Here is a 27,247-nt window from a genome sequence, read left to right on the forward strand (position 1 = left end):
ATGTGTGAGTATGTATCACCGTGGGTTGCACGTGCTTGTGCATGCATGCCAGCGGTGAAACTTCTTCTTCCTCCTCCTCTTCACAAATATACGTCGTGACGTTGCGCCTTTTAACTGCTGCATGTACGTCCATCATCATCATCATCTGCTCCTTTCTCATCTCTTCCCATTCTTTACTAATAAATTTACTGATTTGCAGGTAAAGGTTTGGAGCATCAGGATTCGTCCATATTTATGTATTTTTTTAGTATCAATTAATAGACAGTCTTTCATCTCTATCTATCTATCTATCTATCTATCTATCTATCTATCTCCTTCACTCTTCTCCTATCTTGGTACTCCTCTCCTACCACTTTCACTTGGGGGGTACACTACCAATAGCCATGCCAGGTTTGTCACTCACATGAGACGCTTCTCTCTCTGGTCTCTCTCTCTCTCTCTCTCTCTCTCTCTCCCTGTGGATATTGTATAATAATGACGTATATTGCTGGTTAGGTTGAAACATTCTGAATGGCACATATACATACTAGATAGATGGAATGAACTGATGGCAAAGACACAAAACATGTCTCTAATTGGTCGTAAAATTATAAAGAAGTTTCTATGTGTGCTTTATCTTTATACCGCAAATTGTAGATACTTATTTCGGTCGCTCGTTTTCTGGTGGGGTAGGTGTCGCTGCCAAAGTTACAGATTACTTTTTCAAGTCTTTCACTGCACGACACCGCAAATTTGGATGGGGGGCAGGTTTAGGATCATCATCATCATCAGAGGAGGAGGAGGAGAAGAAGGAGAAGGAGAAGGAGAAGGAGAAGGAGAAGGAGAAGGAGGAGGAGGAGGAGGAGGAGGAGGAAGAAGAAGAAGAAGAAGAAGAAGAGGGAGGAGGAGGAAGAGCGAGGAGATATAATAATAATAATAATAATAGAAGCCCCCCAGCCTACTCTAGGAGGAGGAGGAGTTGTTGTTGGGTGGGAGGTGCAGATGGTGATGAGTACAGCCGGACTACAACAATGAAGCACATGTCACCTATGGCCAATGCAGTCGTTGCCTACTCTTCAGAGTATATTATAAAGTCTTTTATTTTTAAAGTCTCTCATTTATGATTTTTTAAAACTTGCTACTCTATTCTTAATATCTGCACCTTCTTTCATCTAGCTATACATATTTGTAAAGGTAGGAACTAATTGATATGATATGACTTACACTAATGTAAGTGCTCACGCCAATGAATCGTCTCAATTTCACCACCTTTTGGCATTGCTTTGAGATTATGAGGTTGATAAAGATAGAGCCTCTCCTTTTCAACACCAGGGCCAAGAGCAGTGTCTTTTCCCTCTGCTAAATGATATAATGATATGTGTCTCTACAACTGCTGACATGCACGTGTCTAATTTGGCTTATATTTCACAGTTGCTTGTTATTAACTGGTCTGTCGTAATCAAATCAAATCAAATCATGTAACAGATTAACAAACCTTATGTTGGATGATAGGGTTGTTTCCACTAGTGTGGAAAAGCTTCAAGCTGAGTTTGATGGAATATATCCGGATCAGAAGCAACAACATGTGGATTATGCTCGTAGCTTTGTAGAATACTGTTGTTTTAAAGCCATCTCAGCTTGGACGCAATATGACTACAACTTACTCGATTCCAATTTTCATCGCTATACATTCGATTGTATGGTTGCATGGGAAACACCATCTGCAAGTCAATTGCTGGACGAAACACCATCTGCATCTCAGTCTGACGTTCCTAAGGTCTCTCTCACGTCTTACTATTATTTTTCTATATCCCAATAGTGCAAAGCGAAGCCCACAGAGGGAAAACTGATATATATATATATATATATATATATATGTATGTATATATTTTACGGAGTGAAACTAACTTTACTTTTTAAAAAAACAGGATTTAGTTTGTTTTTCTTTTGTAGGCGGAAGGCTTCTTATTCGAGTCTCATGCCAAAGAGCAACATGATGAAGATGCATCCTTATTCTACACAGATTTGATGCCTATGCTAGTCTGTTCTTTTCTTGAGAAAGACTTTTGATGTGGACATTATATGTTGATCAATGATTTATGTTTTGGATGGCTTACTTAACAGGTTGAAGTTCAAGACACTATTGGTGTTGAGGCATTTGTGAGGATTTCACCGTGCATGACATTAATTTCGGACTCAGTGAGTGCACGCCCTCAATTCGAGACATTGACTGCAGCCACATCTTCCCGCATGCCTTTTGCTCTCTATCAGAAGTACCTTCGAGCACTAGACAAGTATGGTCATGCAACATAATGTTATTGTAAGGGCAAAGTTAGATTGTCTAACCAACAGGAGTTGTTGGGGTATTGATATGTAGCTAATTATATAATGGTAAAAAAGGGGAGTAAACGTGGATGTTGCTTGTCTCTTCATGGCTACTAACTATGTGTTGTTGTTTGTCTTTATATGATGGGTGAACTACGCTAGGTCCATCCCAAATGTGATTAAAGATATGTGATGTATCTGATATTCCATTGTCTTTCTGGTTGTGGCACACAGATATATCAAAGATTCGAAGGCCAAAAATGAGTCTCCCTTCTTACAAGGCCTCTCTCTATCAAGTGATGAACGCGTAATAGAAATAGATGGCATATCACAAACAGTGATTCAACATGTTGGCTCCAAATCAACATCTGGTGTGTGTGCGTGTGTATATATGTATGTACTTATGTATATATAGACATTGAATTGCCACAATGGTAAAATATTTGCGTGCGCTTATAGGTAGGTTAACCTTGACAACCTATGCCCTTTACTTTGAGCCATCGTCGATCATGTCGTATAAGGACCCTGTTAAGCTCAATTTGACTGCGGATGTTGGGCATGAGGTGGCTCCGGATCTGTCAGGGCCCTGGGGAACACGCATCTTTGACAAAGCCATCGCCTACAAGACGAGTTCATTGTAAGAAAATATAATAAATGTAAACCCATTTGTTGGCACATAAGTTTTTGTGGTCTTATCGTAATTTAATTTGTTTAACCAAGTGTCCTTACTTTATATGCACCAGCAGTTCAGAACCTATAGTGTTTGAGTTCCCAGAGATGATTGGATCTGCACGTCGTGACTATTGGCTTGCAATGATTCAGGAAGTAATAGATTGCCATAGGTTTATAAGGAAGTATGGGTTGGATGATGCATGCCGGTATGAAGCATTAGCAAGGGCTATGCTTGGAGTGATACGTCTTCAAGCCGTGAAAGAGAGTACTAGAGCCTTACCTTCAAAGCCAGGGGCGTTGTTGATCTTCAATCTAGCTGAAGGTTTCCTGTCGTGGGGTGACTTGATCTTGGAGGCACTTGTTGACACGCTTAAGAATGCGTCAACAGATGTGAAGGGTAAAGAGGATGTGGATATTGATAGTGGAGAGGATGGAAGCATTGCAGTGCCGATTTCTGCTGTTCGGGCATTACAACATGTAAGCTTGTGGCCATTGGATCAGTCAAAAGCTCCAGTAATTGTGTACAGAATTAGACCCGGCGTACCCACTCACCTAGAGAAAGTAGTGATGGAATCATCGGATAGCTCGAAGCTGACACAGAAGGCGAAAGCACTAGAAGAGGATGTTAAGTTGGAAGGGATTGGGATCAACATAGCTATTATGAATGTAAGCCATCGAAGTAGTTTGTAGTAGTAGGCAAGGCAACCCAATTTTTCATATATGTATGTATGTATGTATGTATGCATGGTTTGAACTTGACTTATGACTTAAAGAAAGCCACCACCTTGTGTGGATGGATGGGGCCAATTCATAATTGCTTTGGTTTATGAATTTGTCCTTCCTGTCTTGGCAGGAACTACTCAGACCTGTTTTGGCCTTATTTGTATGGATCGGCCTTATATGCTCTTGGGCTAGACCACTTGAGACCATTCATGTTATCGTCATTCTCACTTATGTCATCTATAGGTACGCTTGCAAAGCCTTGCTGGTTAAAAAGGTTCTTTTCTAGTTTAGGTTTGATAAGATCTTCATGTTTATCCTTCAGGAATTGGTTAGGTTATATACCACCACTTCTACTTGTTGTAGCGGGTGTGTATATAATATGGCTTAGAGTGACTAATAAGGTCTCTAAATATCAAGAAATTGTGGTGCAAACTCCACCTGGGGTTAGTCTAGAGCAAGTTGTGAATGCCCAAAGAGCAATATCGCAAATCCAAGGGCTTCTTCAAGCACTAAATATTGGCATCTTGAAGATATGGGCATTGGCACTCTCTCTAAAGCCAGAGGTAAGCATTGTCATCATTCGTATTGACAGTAATAACATTTGTGTTTTTTGTATTCATGTAATAATTATCTCTCATCATGGTTTTCTTTTTGTCTTCTCAGGCAACAAACCTAGTTTTTGTTATCTTTTTCGTTGCTGCTCTAGTGTTGACATTCCTTCCTTTGAGAGTTATGATATTCACTGTTCTTGTAATTGTATTTACATCAAAGTTTAGGAACAATACTATAGAAGGCAGGTTGCATAGGCGATGTAGGGACTTGTGGCATAGCATACCACCTCTTCCTGTTCGTGTGGTAGAATCTGAAGAGGAAAAAAAGTTGCATGAAGCACTTCAAGGTTAAAACCAGATATGGAAAAAAAGTTGCATGAAGCACTTCAAGGTTAAAACCAGATATGGATGATAAATGATAGCAACAAGTTGTAACCCTTGATAGATTCAGGTAAGAAAATTCAAGATGAATTATCAAGATAGATTCCATATGGTTGAAGAAGTTCATTTTTGCAATACTATTCTAAGTGTTAGAATCCAAATGTGAGCAAGTGTCGGGGGATTTTGAGATTTCAGAGTGTTTCTTTGCTTCCACATTTGTACATATACTAGGGATTTGAGAAATGGACATAGTTTATATTTTTTGTGGTGAATCCCCTTTAATTGGTTACATTTGAAATATGTAAATATGTAAATATAATGCCTAATTGTATTGAAAATATATTTTCCATGAAGTGTAATCATTAGTGGGTTGTAATGTTGATTGTAGTGGTTAATTGGCTTGAATGTAAGAATAATCCCCCTTCTCATTAGATGATCAGCTGATAACCAGGGGAACAAGGACTAGCAAAATATAATGTTAGGTTACGCAAATTTGATATCATGAATGTACGATTGGGTAATTGTGTGAACTTTTGACAATATATTTGCCATGAAGTGAACATTAGTTGGGTTGGCCAAAAAATTTGTGTGGGAACGGAAGAAATTTGATATCATGAATGTACGATTGGGTAATTGTGTGAACTTTTGACAATATATTTGCCATGAAGTGGACATTAGTTGGGTTGCCCAAAAAATTTGTGTGGGAACAGAAGATCAAATCTAAGTAAAAAAAAAATCTTCCCGATTGCTAGTCCTAGAATTAAAATGCATGGAAATTTGGAACATGAGTTTGTGTTTGAAGAAGATCCATCGACACTCTGTGACTTCACTAGTTGATAAGTTTTATTAGCTAATTGAAATTGTATTTGTTGGGTGATAAGTTGATAATGTGTAGTAACTAATTAGGTAAGTGATAGATTCTAGGAAATCTAAGAAGGTTCTAGCTAAATGATACAATAAACTAAATATTGTTTTTGAGTTAATAGTAATTTAAGAGTTGTTTTTTTAGGTCATTAGCTAAATGATAATGTGTCATAACGAATGAGCTAAATGATCACTTTTAATAGCTAATTAACGAAGATTGACATTGTTTTTAAAGCAAAAAGGTGAGGCAAACACTAAGCGACGACAAAGAATTATATGATAAGGGGATTTTTTTCTTATGGATTTTGCCTTTTTTTTTTTCCAAAAGAAGAATATACTCCATTAGTTAAAATGACATACAATACACAACTTTAGACATTACCTACTTCCATATGGACTACATCACTTATTTATCTTACACTAAATAGCCCACATGTTTGTTCTCTATGTTTGTCGTGTCATTCACGCCCCTCTATCATCTAATGGGAGGGGAGAACAACCATCTCGGTACTACGTATTGCCATCATATCTCCACTCCAATTTCTGTAGCCATCGGTGTAGTACACCATCGTTTTTTGAATTTCAGCCTCATTAAATCTGAAGCATCATCTGTTCCATCAATCTGCTCATATTGGGCCCTCAATGTAGTTATTAGCATGTGCCATATTAGCTTAATAGATTCTGCTGGAGGCCGTTTGTTTGCTAAAAATACCCTGGTACATCTTGCGGTCCAAATGTTCCATATGATAATGGGTGCTAGCAACATTCATAGATCTACAATTTTCTGCTTCTGGGCATTACTTCTAGGTGCACTGTTACCAACGATCACTCGAATAGTTCCATTCTCCCCTTTGTACATAGTTGTACATGTCCTATCAAAATTCTCTACGTCATCATCAAGACAATTCCAACAACCATGTCCCCAATTGAGGGTAAATGAGCTAGAGGCATGACAAAGCAATCGTAATGCCCTTCTCCATACTACCGTAGCCTCATGACATTCCCAAAGACAATGGGAAATGCTTTCTAGTTGTCCACATGCACTACATCTTGGGTCTACATTGGGGCCTTTTGCCCATGCCCCTACTGGCAAGGCTCTATGCACAACAAGCCATAAGCACATCATTATCTTGCGATCACCGCTGTCATGCCATACCATTTTCCAGAATTTAGCTAATCTCCTTTCACTAATGCCCTCTTGTATCCAAAATTTACGAGCTGCAATATCTTGGTGTTCTTGTTTTAGGATAATTTGCCTCCCGATTTTCGTGTTGTACCTGAAAAATTGCACCAACTTGGCACCATCACTTGGACCTTGAGTTTTCCAGAAATACATCGTAGGGTCCCATGATAGCTGATTTGTATGCCCTTCTATCGGCCAACACACTGTCGTTGGTTTGAGCTCACTCGGTTCGGGGTCAACTATCATAGCCTTTCCATTTTTTGCAAGCAACCTAATCGGCCTTTCAATTTGATAGGCTGGTTGCTCACATATTACCCTTCTATGCTCTATTTTGTAGTAGCATGCCTCATTAGAGTTGGCTTTCATTCCCTTAATTTCGACTATATAATTTTCAGCATCGATGAGTCCTGTCCATTCCATTTTAGAGGGGCTTATGGTTGCTTCTTCCAAGATTTGCCCGCTACGTGCAAAGGCATATGTAATCCTCATTAGCATGCATTTACCCCTGTTTATCCTCCATATTCTAGCCTTTTGAGTGCCCACATCATTACGTAGAAATCTCTTCCAATTTGCCAATGTATTCCCTTGGGCATTGATTAAATTGGCCCATTTGAAACCTGTTTTTTGTCCTATCATCAGCCCATCCACATCTCTAATTAATGGGTTCCAAACAATAGGCATGTACATTCGAGCATATGCATCATTTCTCCACCTACAAACGATTCCCTTTCTTATTCCATTCCATGCCTTCATAATTCCAACAGCACATATACTCTGTGTACATCCCCGGTATTTGGGTCGCATTTCAGGCACAAACCCCCAAAAAGGGCTACTTGGCCAACTCCTGCCATGTCTTGGCAACCACATCTTCCATCTGCGTCGCCAGAGAATTTTCCAAGGTGCCTCAGGTGGTTGCAAGCTCCTGACCACCAATTTGCCTAGCAAAGCCTTCGTTTGCACCATAGGATCTATTAGTCCCACCCCACCTTCACGTTTATCTTTTATGAGTGTAGTCCATGCAACCTTTGCACAAGCATGTTTTTCCTCGATGCCCCCCCATAAGAAATTTTTGATCAACCTTTTTATCAATTTCATCGACTTGGGTGCGATTATCCAACATGCCGCAGTATGCCATATTGTGGCCATTAGCACCTGATTTGCAATCACAATATTGGCTGCAAAGGATAATTTTCTTGCATTCCCGGGATGGACATTGATCGCTCAGAACACTACACTCTACTTGTGGACAAAATAAAAGCGAGGTAGGGATTTTGCCATTTGTTGGCCCTACCATTGCCTAATAGAGATCAACCAACGTAAGTAGAGTGTTGTTTGTTGAAGGAAGTTTGAAGTGGTTGTTTCTCATTGTGTTCTTCTTGAAACGTTTGTCCTATACCTGTTTGAACGGCATTTGTCAAACTTGTCTCTTCTTGAGAATTCGTGATACGATTGTGATAGAAATCCTCATTGCAGAAACCCAAAACATCCATTGCGGTCGTGTCTTCATCCATGGGAATCCAAGTGTCATGATCAATTAGAAGTTCAATTCTTTCGATGCTATTCATTCGAAGATGATAGTCACACTGATCACAAATACTCTTATTTTGTTTAAGAAATTTCACATGAAGCGTATTCTCACAATTGTCACACTGAACCCATAAAATCCCTTGTCTACGTAACTTATTTTTTGTTCAATTTTCTTGGTGTGGTAAAGGCTAGAGCTCAAGGTCAAGTGGCTTCTCTCTAATAACTCTTTACTATTTCATTTTGGGTGGTTTGGTTCTCAAATAGGTGGAACTTGCAAGGGCTATCTTGACATTTTGCCTCTCATAATTATATATATGTTATAGAATAGAATGATTAAGCAAGATAAAAGAGTGATTAGAAATTAATCAAGATCACAATACAATTTTTAGATAGAGCCCATAGGTTATGCTTTTCCATATCTATTCCAAAATGATTGAGATACATAAGTTTTATGACTCACAAGATGATGAGATGCATGCATACTATTTACATCATGAAGTCTTGTTAACTAGAGTTTAATACTAAGATAAGTATAGCATGACTTGTTTTATGCATGAATTCATAACACTCCCCCTCATCTCATCATCATTGGTTTAGCTCATCAGCTTGTTCCAAGTCCAAGAGAAGGAATGTTCAACCAATATTTTGATGCAGGTAAACTTTTGGTAAAACTATATAAATTGATTTGAAGATGTTGCAGTTAATGTTTGCTTTGTCACGCCAAGAGATTGTTGTGCTACCAACAAGCATATATTGTTTGTGATCTACCAACATGAGGGTCAGATAAGAACCCGACGTCAGAATAACCAGTTAATTGACCGTGCATAGAACCGTTGGTAAAGAAAAGACCCATATCTTTAGTACCTCGTAAATATCGAAAAATTTTCTTAAAATTCCAGTCCAGTGTCGCTTGGTAGGATCGTGACTATACCAAGCCAACAAATTGATAGCAAACGAAATGTTCAGATGCGTACAATTGGCCAAGTACATAAGTGCACGGCCATGTAAGGATATTGTGGTCCCAATGCTGACTCGTTAGAAGATCTTGGCCGAAATGGGTCACAAGAAGGATCTAGAGAGCACACTACCATAGGAGTTCTAATAGGATGAGCTTGATCCATAAAAAACCGTTTTAATATTTTATGGATATAAGAGCTCTAATTCCATTAAATAGGTGTTCGATGTGAAGACCCAAGTAGAATGTAGTTAAACTGAGGTCTTTCATTTCAAATTGGCGGCTAAGCATAGCAACATCATCTTCAATAGCATTGGATGTTCCAATAATATTGAGATCATCAACATAAATAACGATGATGACAAATTCTTTGAGATGATGCTTGATAAATATGCAAGGAGAAATATCATCATAAAGATACGTTGTAACCACATCCACCACATCCCTAAGATGCATATGAAGACTTCGTTGAACAGTAAATTGAATCAACCAACGAAAACTTGTTCCATCCATAACCGGAGATTATGTATAAGTATAATCAATATCATATCAGTGTGTGAAACCTTGAGCAACAAACCTTGTCTTAAATAAATTTGCACATAAACCCAATGATAGGCAACAGATGTATGACCGATAGGCGTCTCTTGAATTTTACCAAAAACTCCTCGGTTGAGAAGACTATGTAGCTCCCTGGGGCTTCACTGTGAAAACTTGTATGATAGCACGTGAGTTTATCAAAAGGGGTTTAAATTAACCATTGAGATACAGAATGTATATATATAAGGGTATTAACAAATGCATAAAAAATATATTTACATAAGGGTATTATCAATTATGCTATAGAAAAAAATTACATAAGCCCATCAAATATTAGATATTTCAATGAGATAATAAAGAGTATATTGTACAAACAATAGTCAAATTTGGAGTGGCATGCATACATACATACATACATATACATGCATATATGTACCTACATTTAAACATGACATCCATAAATATGTATATGGGTAAAAGCATGCGAGTGGAAACACTATTATAGCTAATTAGCTACTAAAATGGCCATAGCTAATTAGTTATTTGTTTAGCTAGTCTTTTTTGTGGGAAAATCAAATATTTGAAAAACTAATTTATGAAAAAACTCAAATATTTGAACTTCTGTTTCAGACGTAGTGGAACTTGGGGAATAGCACCATCATCTAAGGTCGACTTCAATGTCATCAATTTCCTGTTTAGCCTAAGTCTGATTTTGAACGCAAATGGAGTACTCAGAGCACGAACACAGACGTAGCTCCCGCAATAGCAGAAAATCGACATTGCAGATTGAGAGCTACAACACAGAACCCGCTCGATCATTGTCCAGGTATGTTTTAGTTACAGAAACCCCAAACATTTGTTTTTTCTTTTTGACTACTGTTTGAACTTTGGTGCCGATTCATATTTCCCCAAAATCGAATAGGGCGAAGTCCTTGGAGTCCCATACAAGGATGTCTCGAAAATTGGGGAGTAGCAACAGGTGTGTTTATATTACTTTTTTTGTGTTTAATCCTGTCTTTAGTGATGATTGGGGTTTCTGATTGAAATTTTTGATTAGGGTTTTTGTTTATAAATTTCTGATTAGAATTTCTGATTAGGGTTTGTGATTGAAATTTCTGATTAGGGTTTTTTATTATAAATTTCTGATTAGAATTTCTGAATAGGGTTTCTGGTTACAAATTTTGATTACAGATTAGAATTTCTGATTAGAATTTTTTAATAGGATTTTTGTTTATAAATTTTTGTTTAGGATTTCTGATTAGGGTTTGTGATTGAAATTTTTGATTAGGGTTTTTGATTATAAATTTCTGAATAAGGTTTCTGGTTACAATTTTCTGATTACAGATTTTGATTAGGGTTTCTGATTTCAAAATTCTGATTACAGATTTTGATTAGGGTTTCTTCAAATTTCTGAATACAAATTATGATTAGGGTTTCTAATTTGCTAAGTTAAAGATTTTGCACCATTTTTGTTGTTGATTGGGGTTTCTGATTCTCACATATTCTGATTTTGCACTATTTTTTATTTCTGAAATGATATTTCAGATGGCTCGTTCCTCCGTATACGAGAGTGCTAAACTTCGCAAAATTTTGCGAGACAAAGGAGGACTTCCACAACACCTATGGTCTGTCACTCGAGGGTGTTGACCCTGTTGTCCTAAGTGATAAATTGATCAGTGATGTAGACTGGATGACAGTATATACAGTGCCTAGAGTCAAAGGCAAGGTCAAGCTGAAGCATGTACGAGCCGACTTGTACGATGACTGCATAAGACTGCACCAGAAAGTTCATCAAGAGATCCCAGTTAACAATGAGTTGTCAGTTTCATTTGCTAGAGCATTTGCATATGAGTACTGCAAAACAACAAAGGAATCCAGAGACCCTGAAATGTATAGGGTAGCTTGGGCAGTCTATGGTGAGGCATCGGTAAAAAGATGCCGAAAGATGGGGACCTTGGCACAAAAAATAGATAGATTTTGGAGCATGGCAGTTGTTGATGCAACTGCTGACTCCCAGCAAGACCGGGGGCATACACCACACTGACACCCTAGGAAAGCCAATGTCGATGATACAGGTGAGACATTGGTTAGCTATATGCTAAAAAATGTCCATGAAGCCTGTGAGACATTGGCATTTTTTAAGACTGATTTAGAGAAAGCCACAATGGCTTCTACAATGGAGAGCAAAGTTACTTCCATTGTTACAACAATTAGAAATAAGATTCAGGTAACTATTGTTTTGCTGGTATGTGATTGTGTTATAAATAACGGGTAAAATGTGCTAATCAAGCATTATCTAGAATAGGTTGCGCAACAGGAGCTTGAATTAGAGGGGCCACTGGATCCCCAACGTAAAATAGAACTGCAAATAGAGATCCAGGTTCTTTCAATGAACCTGGACCTTCTAGGTGTAAATACTGTTGCAGATTACAATTTGGATAAGCTTCAAGTAAGTTAACGATTCCTGAGCAAAGTTGGTGTATCTTTCAACAACAAGAATAATTAGTCGGTAAATTTCTCTATTGCGTTGAAGGAACAATACATTCATCAAGAACAGGTAGTTAGCTGCCTTAAGAAGCAGCTACATTTTGTGGAGGGAATGGTAAGGACCAGACAGGATTTGGACCTGAACATTCTTGCTCCCTTACCAAATGAAGTAGAACCAGAAAATGATTTATTGACAGTTCAAGCACGTTGCATCGCTTGCGGGTTAGGTGTGGAGGACAAAACTGTGTCTTTGTTGGTTCACCTACAACCATGCAACCACACATACCATCTGCTTTGTTTTCAACATGCCTGTCGAATTGCTGCATTCTGTTTGGGAGATTGCAGTACAACTCTACCAAATGAGTGGAGAAAACTAACAGGTATACCATACTTTAGCTAATAAGCTTAGTCTTTTCTAATTAGCTATCCTACTAATTAGCTACTGGCAGCTAATTAGCTATCCTAGTAGCTAATTAGCTAGTACCATAGTTGTGTAAAAAAGCTAATTAGCTATCCTACTAGCTAATTAGCTACTGGCAACTAATTAGCTATCCTAGTAACTAATTAGCTACTGCCATAGTTGTGTAAAGTAGCTAATAAGCTATCCTAGTAGCTAATTAGTTATGGTACTAGCTAATTAGCTAGTACCATAGTTGTGTAAAAAAGCTAATTAGCTACTAGCAACTAATTAGCTATCCTACTAGCTAATTAGCTATCCTAGTAGCTAATTAGCTACTGCCATAGTTGTGTAAAGTAGCTAATTAGCTACTGGCAGCTAATTAGCTATCCTAGTAGCTAATAAGCTATCCTAGCTACTACATAGTTGAGAAAGTAGTTAATTAGCTTTCATTGTAGCTAATTAGCTATCCTAGCTACTACCATAGTTAGTAAAGTAGCTAATTAGCTATCCTAGCTACTACCATAGTTGAGTAAAGTAGCTAATTAGCTATCCTAGCTACTACCATAGTTGAGTAAAGTAGCTAATTAATTAGCTATCCTAGCTACTACATAGTTGAGAAAGTAGCTAATTAGCTATCCTAGCTACTACCATAGTTGAGTAAAGTAGCTAATTAGCTACCATAGTAGCTAATTAGCTATCCTAGCTACTACCATAGTTGAGTAAAGTAGCTAATTAGCTATCGTACTAGCTAATTAGTTATCCTAGCTTCTACCATAGTTTAGTAAAGTAGCTAATTAGCTATCCTAAATAGCTGCCATGTTATTGTAGAATCTTGTGGATTAAGGACGGCACATGATGTGTCTGGTGCTGATGACGTTGCAACAGATGAGGATACTATTGCCAACGTGGCTGAAAGTAAGAGTCCTGCTATCACATCTCCTTCAAATCAGCTCCACCCTATTCTTTTGGGACAGTGTACTGAATTAGGCAACGATGTGAAATGCCATGAAATAGTGGAAACAACATGTAAAACTGAGGTTCACAACAATAGTGTTTATGAACACTTGATGCAACATTTCTTCGAATCTCAAGACCTAGATTCCACCCCACCGAGCCCAACTACTGAAAATGTCCAAACAGATCCCTCTGTACTTGAAAAGCTAGTTCAAGAAACGGCTGATGTGCAATTAGCTGCTGAGGCGATGGGAAGGTTGTCGGAGGAGGACACACTTGCGCATTAGGTGAAAGAAGCAAGGCTAAATGGGGAACCGACCAGAAAAAGGCTGAAGAAGGGGCCACGATCGGGAACAAGACCAGTTACTCGGTCAAGGGGCCCAGACGTAGTGGAGCGAAATACTGTTTAGTTGGATATGATTGTTAGCTTAGGGATTTTGCTAGGGTTTTATGAAGTTTTACTATCCTGTTGGACAAGTAAAACCTCAGATTGGTTGTTGCTTGATCCACATTATGTAATGGAACTCTATGATGTTTTTCCAAGATAATTTGAAGAGTGTTGTTCTATGACTGAAACTCTTTGATGTTCAGGATATTGTTTTGTGAGACTGTTAGTTACTTTGTGAGTGTGAATATGTTGGTGTTTTCTGATGTTGCAGAGTCTAAAGGGTTTGATTCTATTGCTCGTAAGGCCAATGGCAGTGTGGATACTGTTGATGTTGTGGCATGTTTAAAGGGCCCCATCTTGAAAGTAGATGTAGCAACTGACACAAGTGATCTGGTCACACAAGTTGATCAAGCATGTAGCACGGATGACTTGGTGTTGCAGGTAGATGCAGCATGTGATACCAGTGGACTGATATCGAGCAGATCAGTAACTACATGCACCGAGGTAATCCAAGGATTGATAACTAAGTCGACAAAACAAGAGCACCAGAATGTGAAGCCAGGCCCAACACAGTCGACTAGGGGTTTGAAGAGGAAAAGGACGCCAGTTGTGTCGACTGAACTTGAGCTGATTGAGATTGATCGTATCCTACCAGAAAATGGTGTAACAACGGCTCAGTTTCAGGAATGGAAACCTAAACCACTAGAAGTCGAAAGAAGAGCCTTGATCTTGGAGCTTAATAAAGTCTTGATGAGTGTGAGATATATGCAGCCAAGGAGGGACGCGAATAAGTTTCTAGAGTGGGTTGTGCAATACTTTGATTTGTTTATTTGGAGTGAAAAACCAAAATCAGATGTGTGGAAGTGTTTGGCAAGATTCTTCCCAAAATGGCGAAGTCGTTTTAAAGGTCAATGGGCACGAGAAAATTGTGAGCAAATGGAAGCTGCAAGATTCAAGAGACTTTCTGATTTTTGGGCTACTTGGCCTGAATATAATGCCGACAATACATTGATTTTGGATACAGAACATTTCCGGCACTACTTCAATATTCGGAGATGCTGTCTCATTCTACCCGAGGAAATGCCTGAACAGTACCTGGTGCAAACAGTGAGCTGCCAACTAGGTGCATGGTTGTGGACTCCATACCGAGCTCGATATGCGGATAATATATGTAGACTCATTCCACTGACTAGCAAGAGCTTAGCTGTTTATAGGAGATTTGTAGACATTTCCAATGGTAATTTATAAATATGTAAAGAGATGACATTATTAAATGAAGAATTTAATTACTTGTTCCCACTGTACTTATCTACTGTGTAATTTGAGGAATATGTTGCAGATTGTTGATTTCATGCTATTGATGACTATTTAGCTATTGACAGCTAATTAGCTGCATTTGTACAGCTAATTAGCTACTGATGACTATTTCGCTATAACTTATAACTTAAAACTTCACAAAAAAGACATGATTTTATTGAGAAAGAAGCACAGAAAGCAGACTGTATACAAGAAATTGATTCCAAACGAATTTATTTAACTGTTTTCGCGAAATACATGTTTGTTTTACAAGCGAACATGGTAAGTGCTACTTGTAGCTACAAATTCCATGGCATACTATTGTAAATACATTCATACACATTAGCACCAACAGTGTATAAACCGGAGCAGCTATTGTATTCTGACATTGGGACGTTGATGCACCTAACCAAATGAGAGTACATGTACGTCGCTGGTTTGTCTTCTAACAGCCTGTACACATATTCGTAGTCATCTAGTTTTGCATAAAAAATGCCTTCGATGTAGAATGTCCCGGCAAATACAAAATTTCCCCATGCAGCTACAATATTCTGCCTTGCACACTGTTTACTAACCGTGCACTTTAATATATAGAAATCAGCACTCTCTGAATTGCCTTCTTCAGCATTTACAACGAAGTTATCCCCAACGTTCAGGACATCACTCAAAGTATCTCCAAGTCCCTCATATGTGAAGTCAACATTTTGCCCTGTTTCTCCATCAACTGCTTCCTTATCATTCAGAGTGTGATACTCCCAATTCTGAATGTATGCTTTGTTTAGACAATATCTCCAATTTCCCTGCACACAATGGAAGCAAAAACAAGTCAATTCTCTAACCGCAATACAATGACCATCCAATCTGGAATAACCGCGAACAGCATGCAGAGATCGCAATTCGGGAATTCCTTGGCACTCCCAGATCTTCTCCCTATTTACTTCATCTATCTTCACGTCCCAAAATTCACGTTTGATATCTCGGACTTGCGAGGAATAAACACCTGTGGCACTCGTTGACATATTTGTTCTTAAAAATTCAACTACATGTGATGCACAATTCATGTGCACACCATCTATCTTTAGTTGTTCATGGGTAAGTGCCCGCTTTATAACAGCCCCTGCACCATCATGTTCACCTTTACCATGGCCAGACCCAAAAATATTCCATCTCATCTCCAAACCTGTTATAGCAGGATACCCCCCCACAAAATAAAATGGACGTCGAGCCTTGAATTGTGATGCAGCTCCGTCAGACCAGACCCAATGTTGAGTAAGCTCCAAACGTTGAGCTAATAACCACTGCCAATGTAACTTAAAACAGTGTTGGGCAAACAAGGTATCATGCTTCTTATCATCGGAAATAAAGAAATGAATTACATTTTGAACATCACCTGAAACTCGAAAATATGTTATGTGCACAAAAATGGTTACCTGAACTGAACACCAATGCATAGATTGAATTTCATTCTACTGCTTGAAAGTATAATTCTCTGCGAAATCTACTACTGAGACTACTACATCATTTGGGAAATCAGATATGCAAGTCTTAAACTGATGGGCCTGCCATGAATAAATGAAGTTGTGTTTAATGAACTTTCCTAGAGATACTACAAACAGAGACACCAAATCCCTTGGTTTAAGCATCTTCCGAACTAGATCCTTTCTTTTACACACCTTTCCTTCGAAATTGGTGTTCACTGACTCAAATAACTTCACAGAGATCAATATTTCACTACTCAATTCATTTGGACACCACCTAAATCTAGTAGGGCCACAATCTTGACATAAACCCATGACACATTTATGAATATGGAAGATAGCGTCAGTTTCGCTTGGACACAATATTGAATCTAATAAATAACTCATGGAAGAGATAACGTGCTCAAATGATTTACACTCCTCTTGCAGGCTTGATCGACCGATTGGGCACCCACATGTGCAAACTGTATTAGTTAGGGATGCGCTATGGTGACGTAGTAGATTAACAGAGTCCTTCAGAAAACCCATCTGTACATGGTAAATGCAACAACATGTGTATCGATCCTTTAAGCGTCTCACAAAGTGTGGCTTAAGAGACTCGAATGTTCGTAGTTGAACTTTGATAGTTGGATGCATTCGTTTGAACCTAATAAATAAATCGACCTGCGTAATAAAGGGGAATTAGTTATTCTCGTAACTAGCTAACTATCCTAGTAGCTAATTAGCTATTCTAGTAGCTAATTAGCTATCATGGTAGCTAATTAGCTGTCCTAGTAGCTAATTAGCTAACATGGTAGCTAATTAGTTGTCGTAGTAGCTAATTAGCTATCATGGTAGCTAATTAGCTGCTCTAGTAGCTAATTAGCTATCATGGTGGCTAATTAGCTATCATGGTGGCTAATTAGCTTTCGTAGTAACTAATTAGCTATCATGGTAGCTAATTAGCTGGTCTAGTAGCTAATTAGCTATCATGGTAGCGAATTAGCGGGTCTAGTAGCTAATTAGCTATCATGGTGGCTAATTAGTTGTTCTAGTAACTAATTAGCTATCATGGTAGCTAATTAGCTAGTCTAGTAGCTAATTAGCTATCATGGTAGCTAATTAGCTATAATGGTGGCTAATTAGCTGTCCTAACTAATTAGCTATCATGGTAGCAAATTAGTTGGTCTAGTAGCTAATTAGCTATCACGGTGGCTAATTAGCTATCCTAGTAAGCTAATTAGCTATCATGGTAGCTAATTAGCTTTCCTAGTAGCTAATTAGCTGGTAATAACGAAATAGCAAACTAGCTACCAGTACAACTAATTATCTGGTAGTACCTAAATTAGCTATTGAGAATAGCTCATTAGCTATCATGGTAGTAGCTATTGAGAGTAGCGAGTTACCTATGTAGCTATCCTAGTAGCTAACTGAGGTAAATGTAACTGATAAGCTAATTAGCTTTTCTGCTAACTGAGCTAATTAACTTTCCGAGTAGAGTCAAAACAAATGTTGAGATAAATGTAAATACCTAAGGTACATCAAGAAGATGAATGGGATGCTCCTCGTATTGATTTCTTCCAACACGTTTCCTACATAAATCCTTTTTATTGGGTGAAACCCTACTCTCATTAGTCCAAAACATTATGATTACATCCTTGATTTCAAATGTTATGGGTGTCATTGGCTTACATCTTGTAGTTAGCTTTAGTAGACTAGTTCCTTCACCCGAGGAAATTATACGGTTCATTGTATTGTACACTGTTTTTCTACTAACACCAATTACCTTAGATAGCTCACTGATGTTTATATCGTCAACATCACTATTAAGTAACATCATTAGACTAGACCTTTTTAAGACAAGATCATCTTCTGACCTGCTCATGGATACGAAACTATTACGAAGATTATTTAATAAAATAGATGATACGTTTGCATTAAGACCATCACAATCAACTAAGTCCTTTATCGATGGATCATTACATATTCCATAAAGTACTACCTTCTTTTCTTCATTGCTGATGTGCTTGGTTTGAACATTGAAATAGTCTACAACCTTTCTCTCTATGATGGTAGTCACATTACTTACATTCTCAGCTAAACTATCCTTACCTTTACTGAGTGTGGCTTTCGTATCCTTCAACAATTGACGATGTTTCCTTTTTTTTTTTGCCCAATAGTTTCGTATGGCTTGTTGTGTCCTGATAGCATCATCCCTATCCTTATGATCATTGAGGGGTAATTCTAAACACCCTTCTTCCCCTTCCATTTGGCTGGACATGTTAAAACCCTAAATTTCCAAAAAAAAAAACAAGTATTAAAGATGGCTATGGGCAACAACAATACACAAAAATATTCCACAATACACAAGATTAGACACAACGATACACAAGATAATCAATAGACAGAAAAGTTATTGCAATCCAAGACCGAACAGTAGAGGATTTCACTCCGTTGGATCGAACAGTTGAGGAGGCGATCCAAGACCGACCAATGGTTACAACTGAGTGTAGAATGTTGCCGTTGGATGAGTGAACTCCGTCAAATCGAAATGTGGAAGCAATCCGGGACTAGACAGTAGCGGCAACTGAGTATAGAATGATGGCAATGGAGGAGACAACCCCGTCAGATTGAACAGTTACCGATGATGCTTGGAACGCATAGTAGCGGCCCCTGAGTGAGAGTGGCAAAGAGAAGATAACCCCGTCAGATTGAATAGCTCTTTGATGATGCTTGGAACGCATAGTAGCGGCCCCTGAGTGTAGAGTGGCAAAGAGAAGAGAACCCCGTCAGATTGAACAGCTCTTTGATGATGCTTGGAACGCACAGTAGCGGCCCCTGAGTGTAGAGTGGCACAGAGAAGAGAACCCCGTCAGATTGAACAGCTCTTTGATGATGCTTGGAACGCACAGTAGCGGCCCCTGAGTGTAGAGTGGCACAGAGAAGAGAACCCCGTCAGATTGAACAGCTCTTTGATGATGCTTGGAATGCACAGTAGTGGCCCCTGAGTGTAGAGTGTCACAGAGAAGAGAACCCCGTCAGATTGAGCAGCTCTTTGATGATGCTTGGAACGCACAGTAGCGGCCCCTTAGTGTAGACTCAGTGGCGGCAGGTGGACTCGATAGGGTTTAGCAACAGTGGTAGCAACTAACCCACAATACTCAACTAGAGATGGCCTACGTGATGTGGCAAAGGATCATGCATAATTTATGGTACACATTTATGGTGCACACATCAATTTATGTTGCACATTTATGGCACTCATTTACATATGTAATTAAAACACTCTAGTATTTTTAATGGTAGTTTTTTGCATACTTAATTTATTAATGATGGCTTTTTACTAAAATGACTATTTATCAATGGTAGCTTTTTGCATAGCTAATTAGCTATGCCAAGGACATAGCTAATTGTTTCCACTCGCATGCTTTCACCCATATACATACATTATACCCATTTATACATGCATACTGACTAAACATGAATATATATTATCATATGTAGATATGTACATACACATACATAAACACAAATATGTAAATGCATACATGCATAAAAATTACATATTACATATCATATAATCCATTCATATTACACAATATACAAATTGACATACACATACAGTAAATATTCGGTTAAGTGCGCACTTTGAATGCAAGGTAAAAGTGTGCACTTAATCGAGTTGCGCATTTAGGGTTTTTTTAGTAAAAAAAAAAAAGAATCCCAATTTTTTTTCTGTTGTAATTCTGAGAAACCATAGCCCAAACAACCATCGCTCAGACCCTCCATACTGTTGTAATGTCTCAGATATGTACATATTTTCTTTTGTATGTCTATTTTTTGGTTTCTTTTTTGGTTTCTATGTTTGTTTTTTGATGTTTATGCCTATTGTTTGATGTCTATGGAGATTGTGTGAGATGTCTATGTTTGTTTTTTGGTGTCTATGGAGATTGTGCATGATGTGTATGTCTGATATGGTATGTGGCCTATGCGAAATGATCCACATACTTGGTTGAGATAGTGTAAAAAAATGCCCAAAAGTAGGGATATGAATCCACATAATGTTAATCGATCAATAGCTATTAATCGATTAATAACTTTTCCTCCACATAATAAGCCATTCATCGATTAATTGATTAATAGTTTTTCTTCACATAATAAGCCATTAATCGATTAATAGCTTTTCCTCCACATAATATGCCATTAATCGATTAATTGCTTTCCCTTCATGTAATAAGCCATTAATCGATTAACTCTACATAATAAGCCATTAATCGATTATTTGATTAATAGCTTTTCCTTCATGTAAGTCCACATAATAAGCTATTAATTGACTAATCGATTAATACATTTCCCATAATAGACCCAAGCTTGCACCCGATTTAGTTTTTTTGAATACGTATCTTGCTGCAAAGCAAAGTTTCCATGAAATTAGTTCAAGATTGTATTCATCATATCTTGCTCAGCCTATTTAGTAGACAAATGGCCCACATCATTTTGGTATGAATTGCAAAAGAACTACAAATCTTGTTTTTATTGATCATTTTGTTGTTTTTTGAATGATTAGAGCATAGTTTCAAATTGGTTTGATATATTTTGTCATAAAACAATGTAAATTTTTTGAACAAGATTTTGACATCTATGAAAAGCGCACTTAATAGAATGATACACTTAATTGGGCACGCACTTAACCGAATGGTTATTGTACATACATTGCGTTACATATATATATATTACATATGTACATACATATTCCACATATCGCAATATATATATATAGGTTATATGGAACCATACAACCTACAATACTTACATATATACATACATACACACACACACATCGGATATATGATTGCATATTATGTACATATTGAAAATATAAATCCATATACGATCCATACACATACTAGACATGAAAATATCCCAAAAATATACATACATAAATACATTACATATATACACATACGTACATTATTATATTCATTCATAGATTGCTACACATATATACGTACATACATACACACACATCGGATATATGACTGCATATTACGTACATATTGAAAACATAAATCTATATACTATCCATACACATACTAGACATGAAAATATCCCAAAAATATACATACATAAATACATTACATATATGTACACATATGTTCATTCATTCATAGATTGCTACACATATATACATACTTACATACACACACATCGGATATATGACTGCATATTACGTACATATTGAAAACATAAATCCATATACGATCCATACACATTCTAGACATGAAAATATCCCAAAAATAATACATTACATATATACACATACGTACATTCATACATGTACATACATATCTTCATTCATAGATTGCTACATATATATACGTACATATGCCTACAATGTTACATATACAAATTTTACAAACATACATGCATTACATATGTACATACATATCACCACATGCACGAACATAGACACACACATGGTCATACACACTATAATAGTACATAAATGCATACACATACATACATTAGATATATACATACATATTATGCACATATTATACACACACATCGAGACACATTAAATCATGTGCATTGACACATGCATATATGCATACAAGTACATACATACATATTCCACATATCACTATATATATAGGTCATACAGGGTCATAAAAGTTACAATACTTTCATATACACACATATTAGATATATGTATGCTTACACATACATTGGATATATGCATGCATATTATGTGATATTGCAAACATACATCCATATATGAGCCATAAACATACGAAACGCGATAAATACACCGAAAATATACATACATAAATAAATTACATATTACATGTATACACATATATGCATTCGTACATGGACATACATATATTCATTCATACACTGCTACACGTGTATAGGTACACATGCCGACAATGATACTTGTATAAATGTTACCAACTTACATCCATACATGTACATACATACGATACAATATTTACATACATACACACATACATACGTGCATATGTGTATATATGTATGTGGTGTGTGTTGTATGTGTGTATGTATATATTGTATTGTATGCATGAATAGACACACATGACACATACACATGTGCCATACATACGATACATACAAATGGACATGTAAAGAATATATATACACACACATGCCATACATACGATACATTGAACACATGCAATACAATACAATATGTACATACACACACATACATATATACACTTGCAATACAATACATACATATGTACATCAATAGAAAATACTCACACACACACACACATAACACATACATACATAGCCACATGATATATATACAATGTACATAATACATACATACATACGTAGAAATATAGAACACACACACACATATAGCACATACATACGTACACAGATGTGATACACACATACATACACACATATAACACATACGTGCATGGACACATGCCATACATACAATACATACATATGCACCTATATAGAACATACACACACATAGCACATAGATACATTATACATAGTCACATGCCATACATGCAACACAATACAATATGTACATACATACACATGCACACATGCCATACATACAACACATGCAACACAATACAATATGTACATGCATACACATGCACACATGCCATACATACAATGCACATATACAATAATGCAATTAATACAAAATGATACAACACAATAAAATGCAATACAACATGTACATACATGCATATATACATCAATACATACACACAACACATAAATATATATACATAGTCACATGCCATACATACAACACATGCAACACAATACAATATGTACATACATACACATGCACACATGCCATACATACAAGAGAGAGAGAGAGAGAGAGAGAGAGAGAGAGAGAGAACGCAAAGTTCGGAGATGTTGGAGAAGGGCAAACACTAATTTTGATGTATCTTCTTGCTATGGTGTCTGTTTGCTTTGTTCTTTACCTCGTTTCGAAGCCTGCACATAGAGCTTTCTAAAGAGTATCTGCACGTATCATTTGGAGGTCTTGGTAGAATGTTACGAGTAAAAATTCCATTCGACTGCATGCATCTCATGATCGCTTGCTTTGATTCCTTCTCCAACACAATTACTTGTAAGTGAACTCTCTCCTATTTCTTGTCATATGGATGGTAGTGTTTTCATGAATATGGATGAGTCTCCAAATTCTTCAAAGGATGCATGCATGGTTGAGTCAGTATCAAGCCCAAGAGGGGATGGTAAAAGAAAACGATGTATTGGAGATAATAGTAATGACATGTCTTATGCTGATGCAATGCGACAAGATGATATTGAGAAAGATGATAGTCATTGGGAACATTTAAGATGCATGGCAAATATATTAATGGAAGATTCTATAAGGGAGAATGTGAAAGTTGCTGAGGAGTTTGTTGACGATGAAGTGGCTAAGGTAGAAATAGACAATAAGTAGTTTTTGGGCTCATTTGCTAATTTTTGTGATAAAGGGGTCATATTGTTTTTCACGGGAAAGATACCTTTCCTTTGGAGGGTCAAACAATGGTTACGTGGGATTTTACAAGTTGATTGTGTTCAAGATGTTTATGCTGGTCCTCGTGGATTTTATGAGGTTGTTTTGGTATCACAAGAGTATAAAGAGAAATTACTCAATAAATTGCCAGTTTTTTATGAGAAAAGTTTGGTTCATATTGTTCCGTGGAGACCATTAGTGGAATATCAAGATATATTAAAGCAAGAGTGTCCCGTATGGGTTGAGGTAGAGTGCACATATTCAGTGGTTTGGCCAATATTACGGTCAACGATGGAAAAGTTGGGAAAGATCCTGGTGCCTCCTAGTGCTAATGCTCAAAATCGATATCGGATGTGTATTCTTTGGAATACTACTATAAAGAGGCCAAGTTGTTTACAGATTGCATGTTCTGGTATGCCACCTATGTATTTTCGGCTTAAATGGGGTACATTTGCAGGACATTGTTTCCATTGTGGTGTGTTGGGGCATTTTATGGCTGAATGTCCTCAAAAAAGAAATAATATAGTGGAAGTGGTACATGAAGAGCCTACAACTCATGATCAGATTCAAGATTTGACAATTTCAGAGCAAACAAAGGAACCACAAACTGTGAATGAGAAGGATGGAAAGACTCTAGAGGATGAAGGACAATGGTCAATAGTTTCTGGAAAGATGAAGAAGTCTAATAAAAATGTTGGGCATAATGTATCTATGGAGAAGGTCATACCGACACATCCCATGCGAAATAAACCATGGGCTCGTCAAGAGGACTATCCAAAGAAATTATCTTTTGATAATAAAGGTAATTTGTATGTTCCTTGGAATAAACGGAAATCGGTGCCTCGTTCACATGAGGAGCCATCGGGGTTTGGAGTTTTGTATTCCCATAGTAATTCATATGCAATCTTAGGGGATTTATTTCGGGATATGGCAAAAACATTAGCAGTGAAGGAGAAGGAGATTTCTCGAATAAAACGAAAAAATAAAGTATGAAGATCACCACATGGAATGTGAGAGGATTGTGTTCTAGATTTAGAATGCATGAGGTTTGGAGGATTGTGTTAAGTGAGCAATGGGATGTTTTATGTTGTTGAGAGACAAGCTCAACATCGGCCGGATCGGCTGAAGAAGCCGAGGAGCGGATCGGTTGGGACCGATCGGTTAGGCCGAGTACATAAACCGGGAGATCGTTAGGAAAGATATTCCGTGAGGAATATATTTGGGAGTTAGTGTAGGGGCTCTTGATGAGCATTGAAGTATTGTCAATACTTCGGTCAGTCCTTTTAGGACTTGTATAAAAGTGCTCACTGAGCATGTCTTATGTACACACACAGACTGAGTATTATTATTGAATATAGTGTTTTCTGCTTTCTCTCTCTGTCTCTCCCGCGTATACCGTGTAAGCCTAAGCTCTCCATTGAACCTGAGTTTCCTTCCCTTGTTCAGTCTTCATACTTGCTTCCACACGCTACTTTCTACATGGTATCAGAGCGCGAGGGTTGAGAACCTCTCTGCAGCCAACACAGCCTGACGAAGAAGAACGAGAAGAACGATGGATAGAGGCATGGCGAGCTCGCTTCCAACAGAGAAGCTCGACAGAACCAACTACGCGTCTTGGTCCTACAAGATGCACTAGTACCTGCTCGGGCACGGCTACTAGAGTTATGTTGAAGGAGCTAATGACGCGGCACCCGAATCGACACACAGAGACTTCCCGTCGTGGGAGCAATCAGCGAGCAGAGTACTATACTGCTTCGCGTCGTGTGTGGGCGAACAGCTATTGAGCTATGTTTGGGATGCAAAGACGCCGAAGAGTGCGTGGGAAAATCTGAAGAAGATTTTCGCCGCAAGCACCACAACCAGGAAGCTTCAGCTCCGACAGGAGTTGAGCAACCTACGACAATGCGACTTGTTGATGGCGGACTATACCTCGAAGATCAAGGATATCTGCGACTCCCTCACCTCCATAGACGTGAACATCGAGGAGAGCGAGACGGTCCAGATCTGTCTCGGAGGTTTGGCGTCGAAGTTCGGAGCGTTCCGAACAGCTGTGTGTACCCGGGAGAATACGTCGTCCTTTTTCGACGTACAGTCGATGCTCCTGGTAGAGGAGAACCACGCGGGTGCGTCGACAAGCACACACACCGACAGCAAGATGTTGTACACGGAGGGAGAAAGGCCACGTGGTCGTGGCGAACGAGGCGAGTCGGTACGCAATGGAAGCGGCCGACGAGATCAAGGAAGAAGGCACCGATGTGATGCCGATAGCAACTCCGGACCCTCCGGAAACAGGGGGAGTCGAAACGATGAGAACCGGCAAGGGAAGGCCATCGCGGAGTGCTGGTACTGTGGCAAGAAAGGCCACAGGGAAAGCGAGATCGGATGAGGTGTGGTACGTAGACTTCGGCGCGTCAAACCACATGACGAGCCATAAGGAGTGGTTCTCGTACCTTGAAAAACCGATACAACCGGGAGTAGTCGCAACAGGAGACGACACTCCCCATCCGATCGCGAATGTCGAAGAAGTTCCCCTTAGCCATGTCGGGCAGAAAGGGAAACTCATGAACGTGTTGCACGTCCCGACAATCACGAAAAACTTGGTCTCGGTCCGACAGATCGTCAACCAAGGGATGGAGGTTCGGTTTACACACCTCGGGTGCTTCATTGAGGAAGAAGGCCGTGTGGTTGCGCAAGGGCGCAGAGACGGGAGGATGTTCATCCTTCACTCCACTGACGGCGGCACCGCAATGTTCGCGAAGGGACAAAAGACCGAGTCGGACATCGACTTGTGGCACAAGCGGATAGGCCACGTCAACCACCAGCGGCTTCAAGATCTGCAATCGAAACAGGTAGTGTTCGGATTGCCCAAGTTTAGTGGCCGAAAGGCACAAATTTGTGAAGCCTGCCAGCTCGGGAAGCAACACCGACTTCCTTTCCCTAACGAGTGAAACCGGAGCCGGAACAAGCTCGACCTTATACATTCCGATGTGTGGGGACCGGCACAAAACGTTAGCCTTGGCGGGAGCCGATATTTCAT

At 38.5% G+C, this 27,247-nt stretch overlaps 1 protein-coding gene across 2 annotated transcripts; it reads left to right on the plus strand.

Moving 5' to 3' along the window:
- The first annotated feature begins 206 nt into the window (after window positions 1–206).
- Window positions 207–4,866, plus strand: LOC147853116 (uncharacterized). Of its 2 annotated transcripts, XM_087332809.1 has the most exons (12): window positions 207–390; window positions 673–1,060; window positions 1,492–1,756; window positions 1,933–2,019; window positions 2,104–2,273; window positions 2,539–2,675; window positions 2,764–2,941; window positions 3,048–3,642; window positions 3,830–3,942; window positions 4,022–4,262; window positions 4,363–4,597; window positions 4,642–4,866. In XM_087332809.1, exons 1-12 carry the CDS (start codon window positions 384–386, stop codon window positions 4,644–4,646), a joined length of 2,421 nt encoding a protein of 806 aa, XP_087188935.1. In that variant the 5' UTR covers window positions 207–383; the 3' UTR covers window positions 4,647–4,866. The 2 variants fall into 2 exon arrangements, with proteins under 2 accessions (XP_087188935.1, XP_087188936.1); XM_087332810.1 differs by lacking the exon at window positions 4,642–4,866 and having other exon boundaries at window positions 3,051–3,642; window positions 4,363–4,619.
- The last annotated feature ends 22,381 nt before the right edge of the window (window positions 4,867–27,247 follow it).

Source organism: Azolla caroliniana, unplaced genomic scaffold, assembly GCF_043228905.1.
Source record: "Azolla caroliniana isolate FFs.n. ecotype wild unplaced genomic scaffold, voAzoCaro1.0.p SCAF_17, whole genome shotgun sequence".
Taxonomy (NCBI): Eukaryota; Viridiplantae; Streptophyta; class Polypodiopsida; order Salviniales; family Salviniaceae; genus Azolla; species Azolla caroliniana.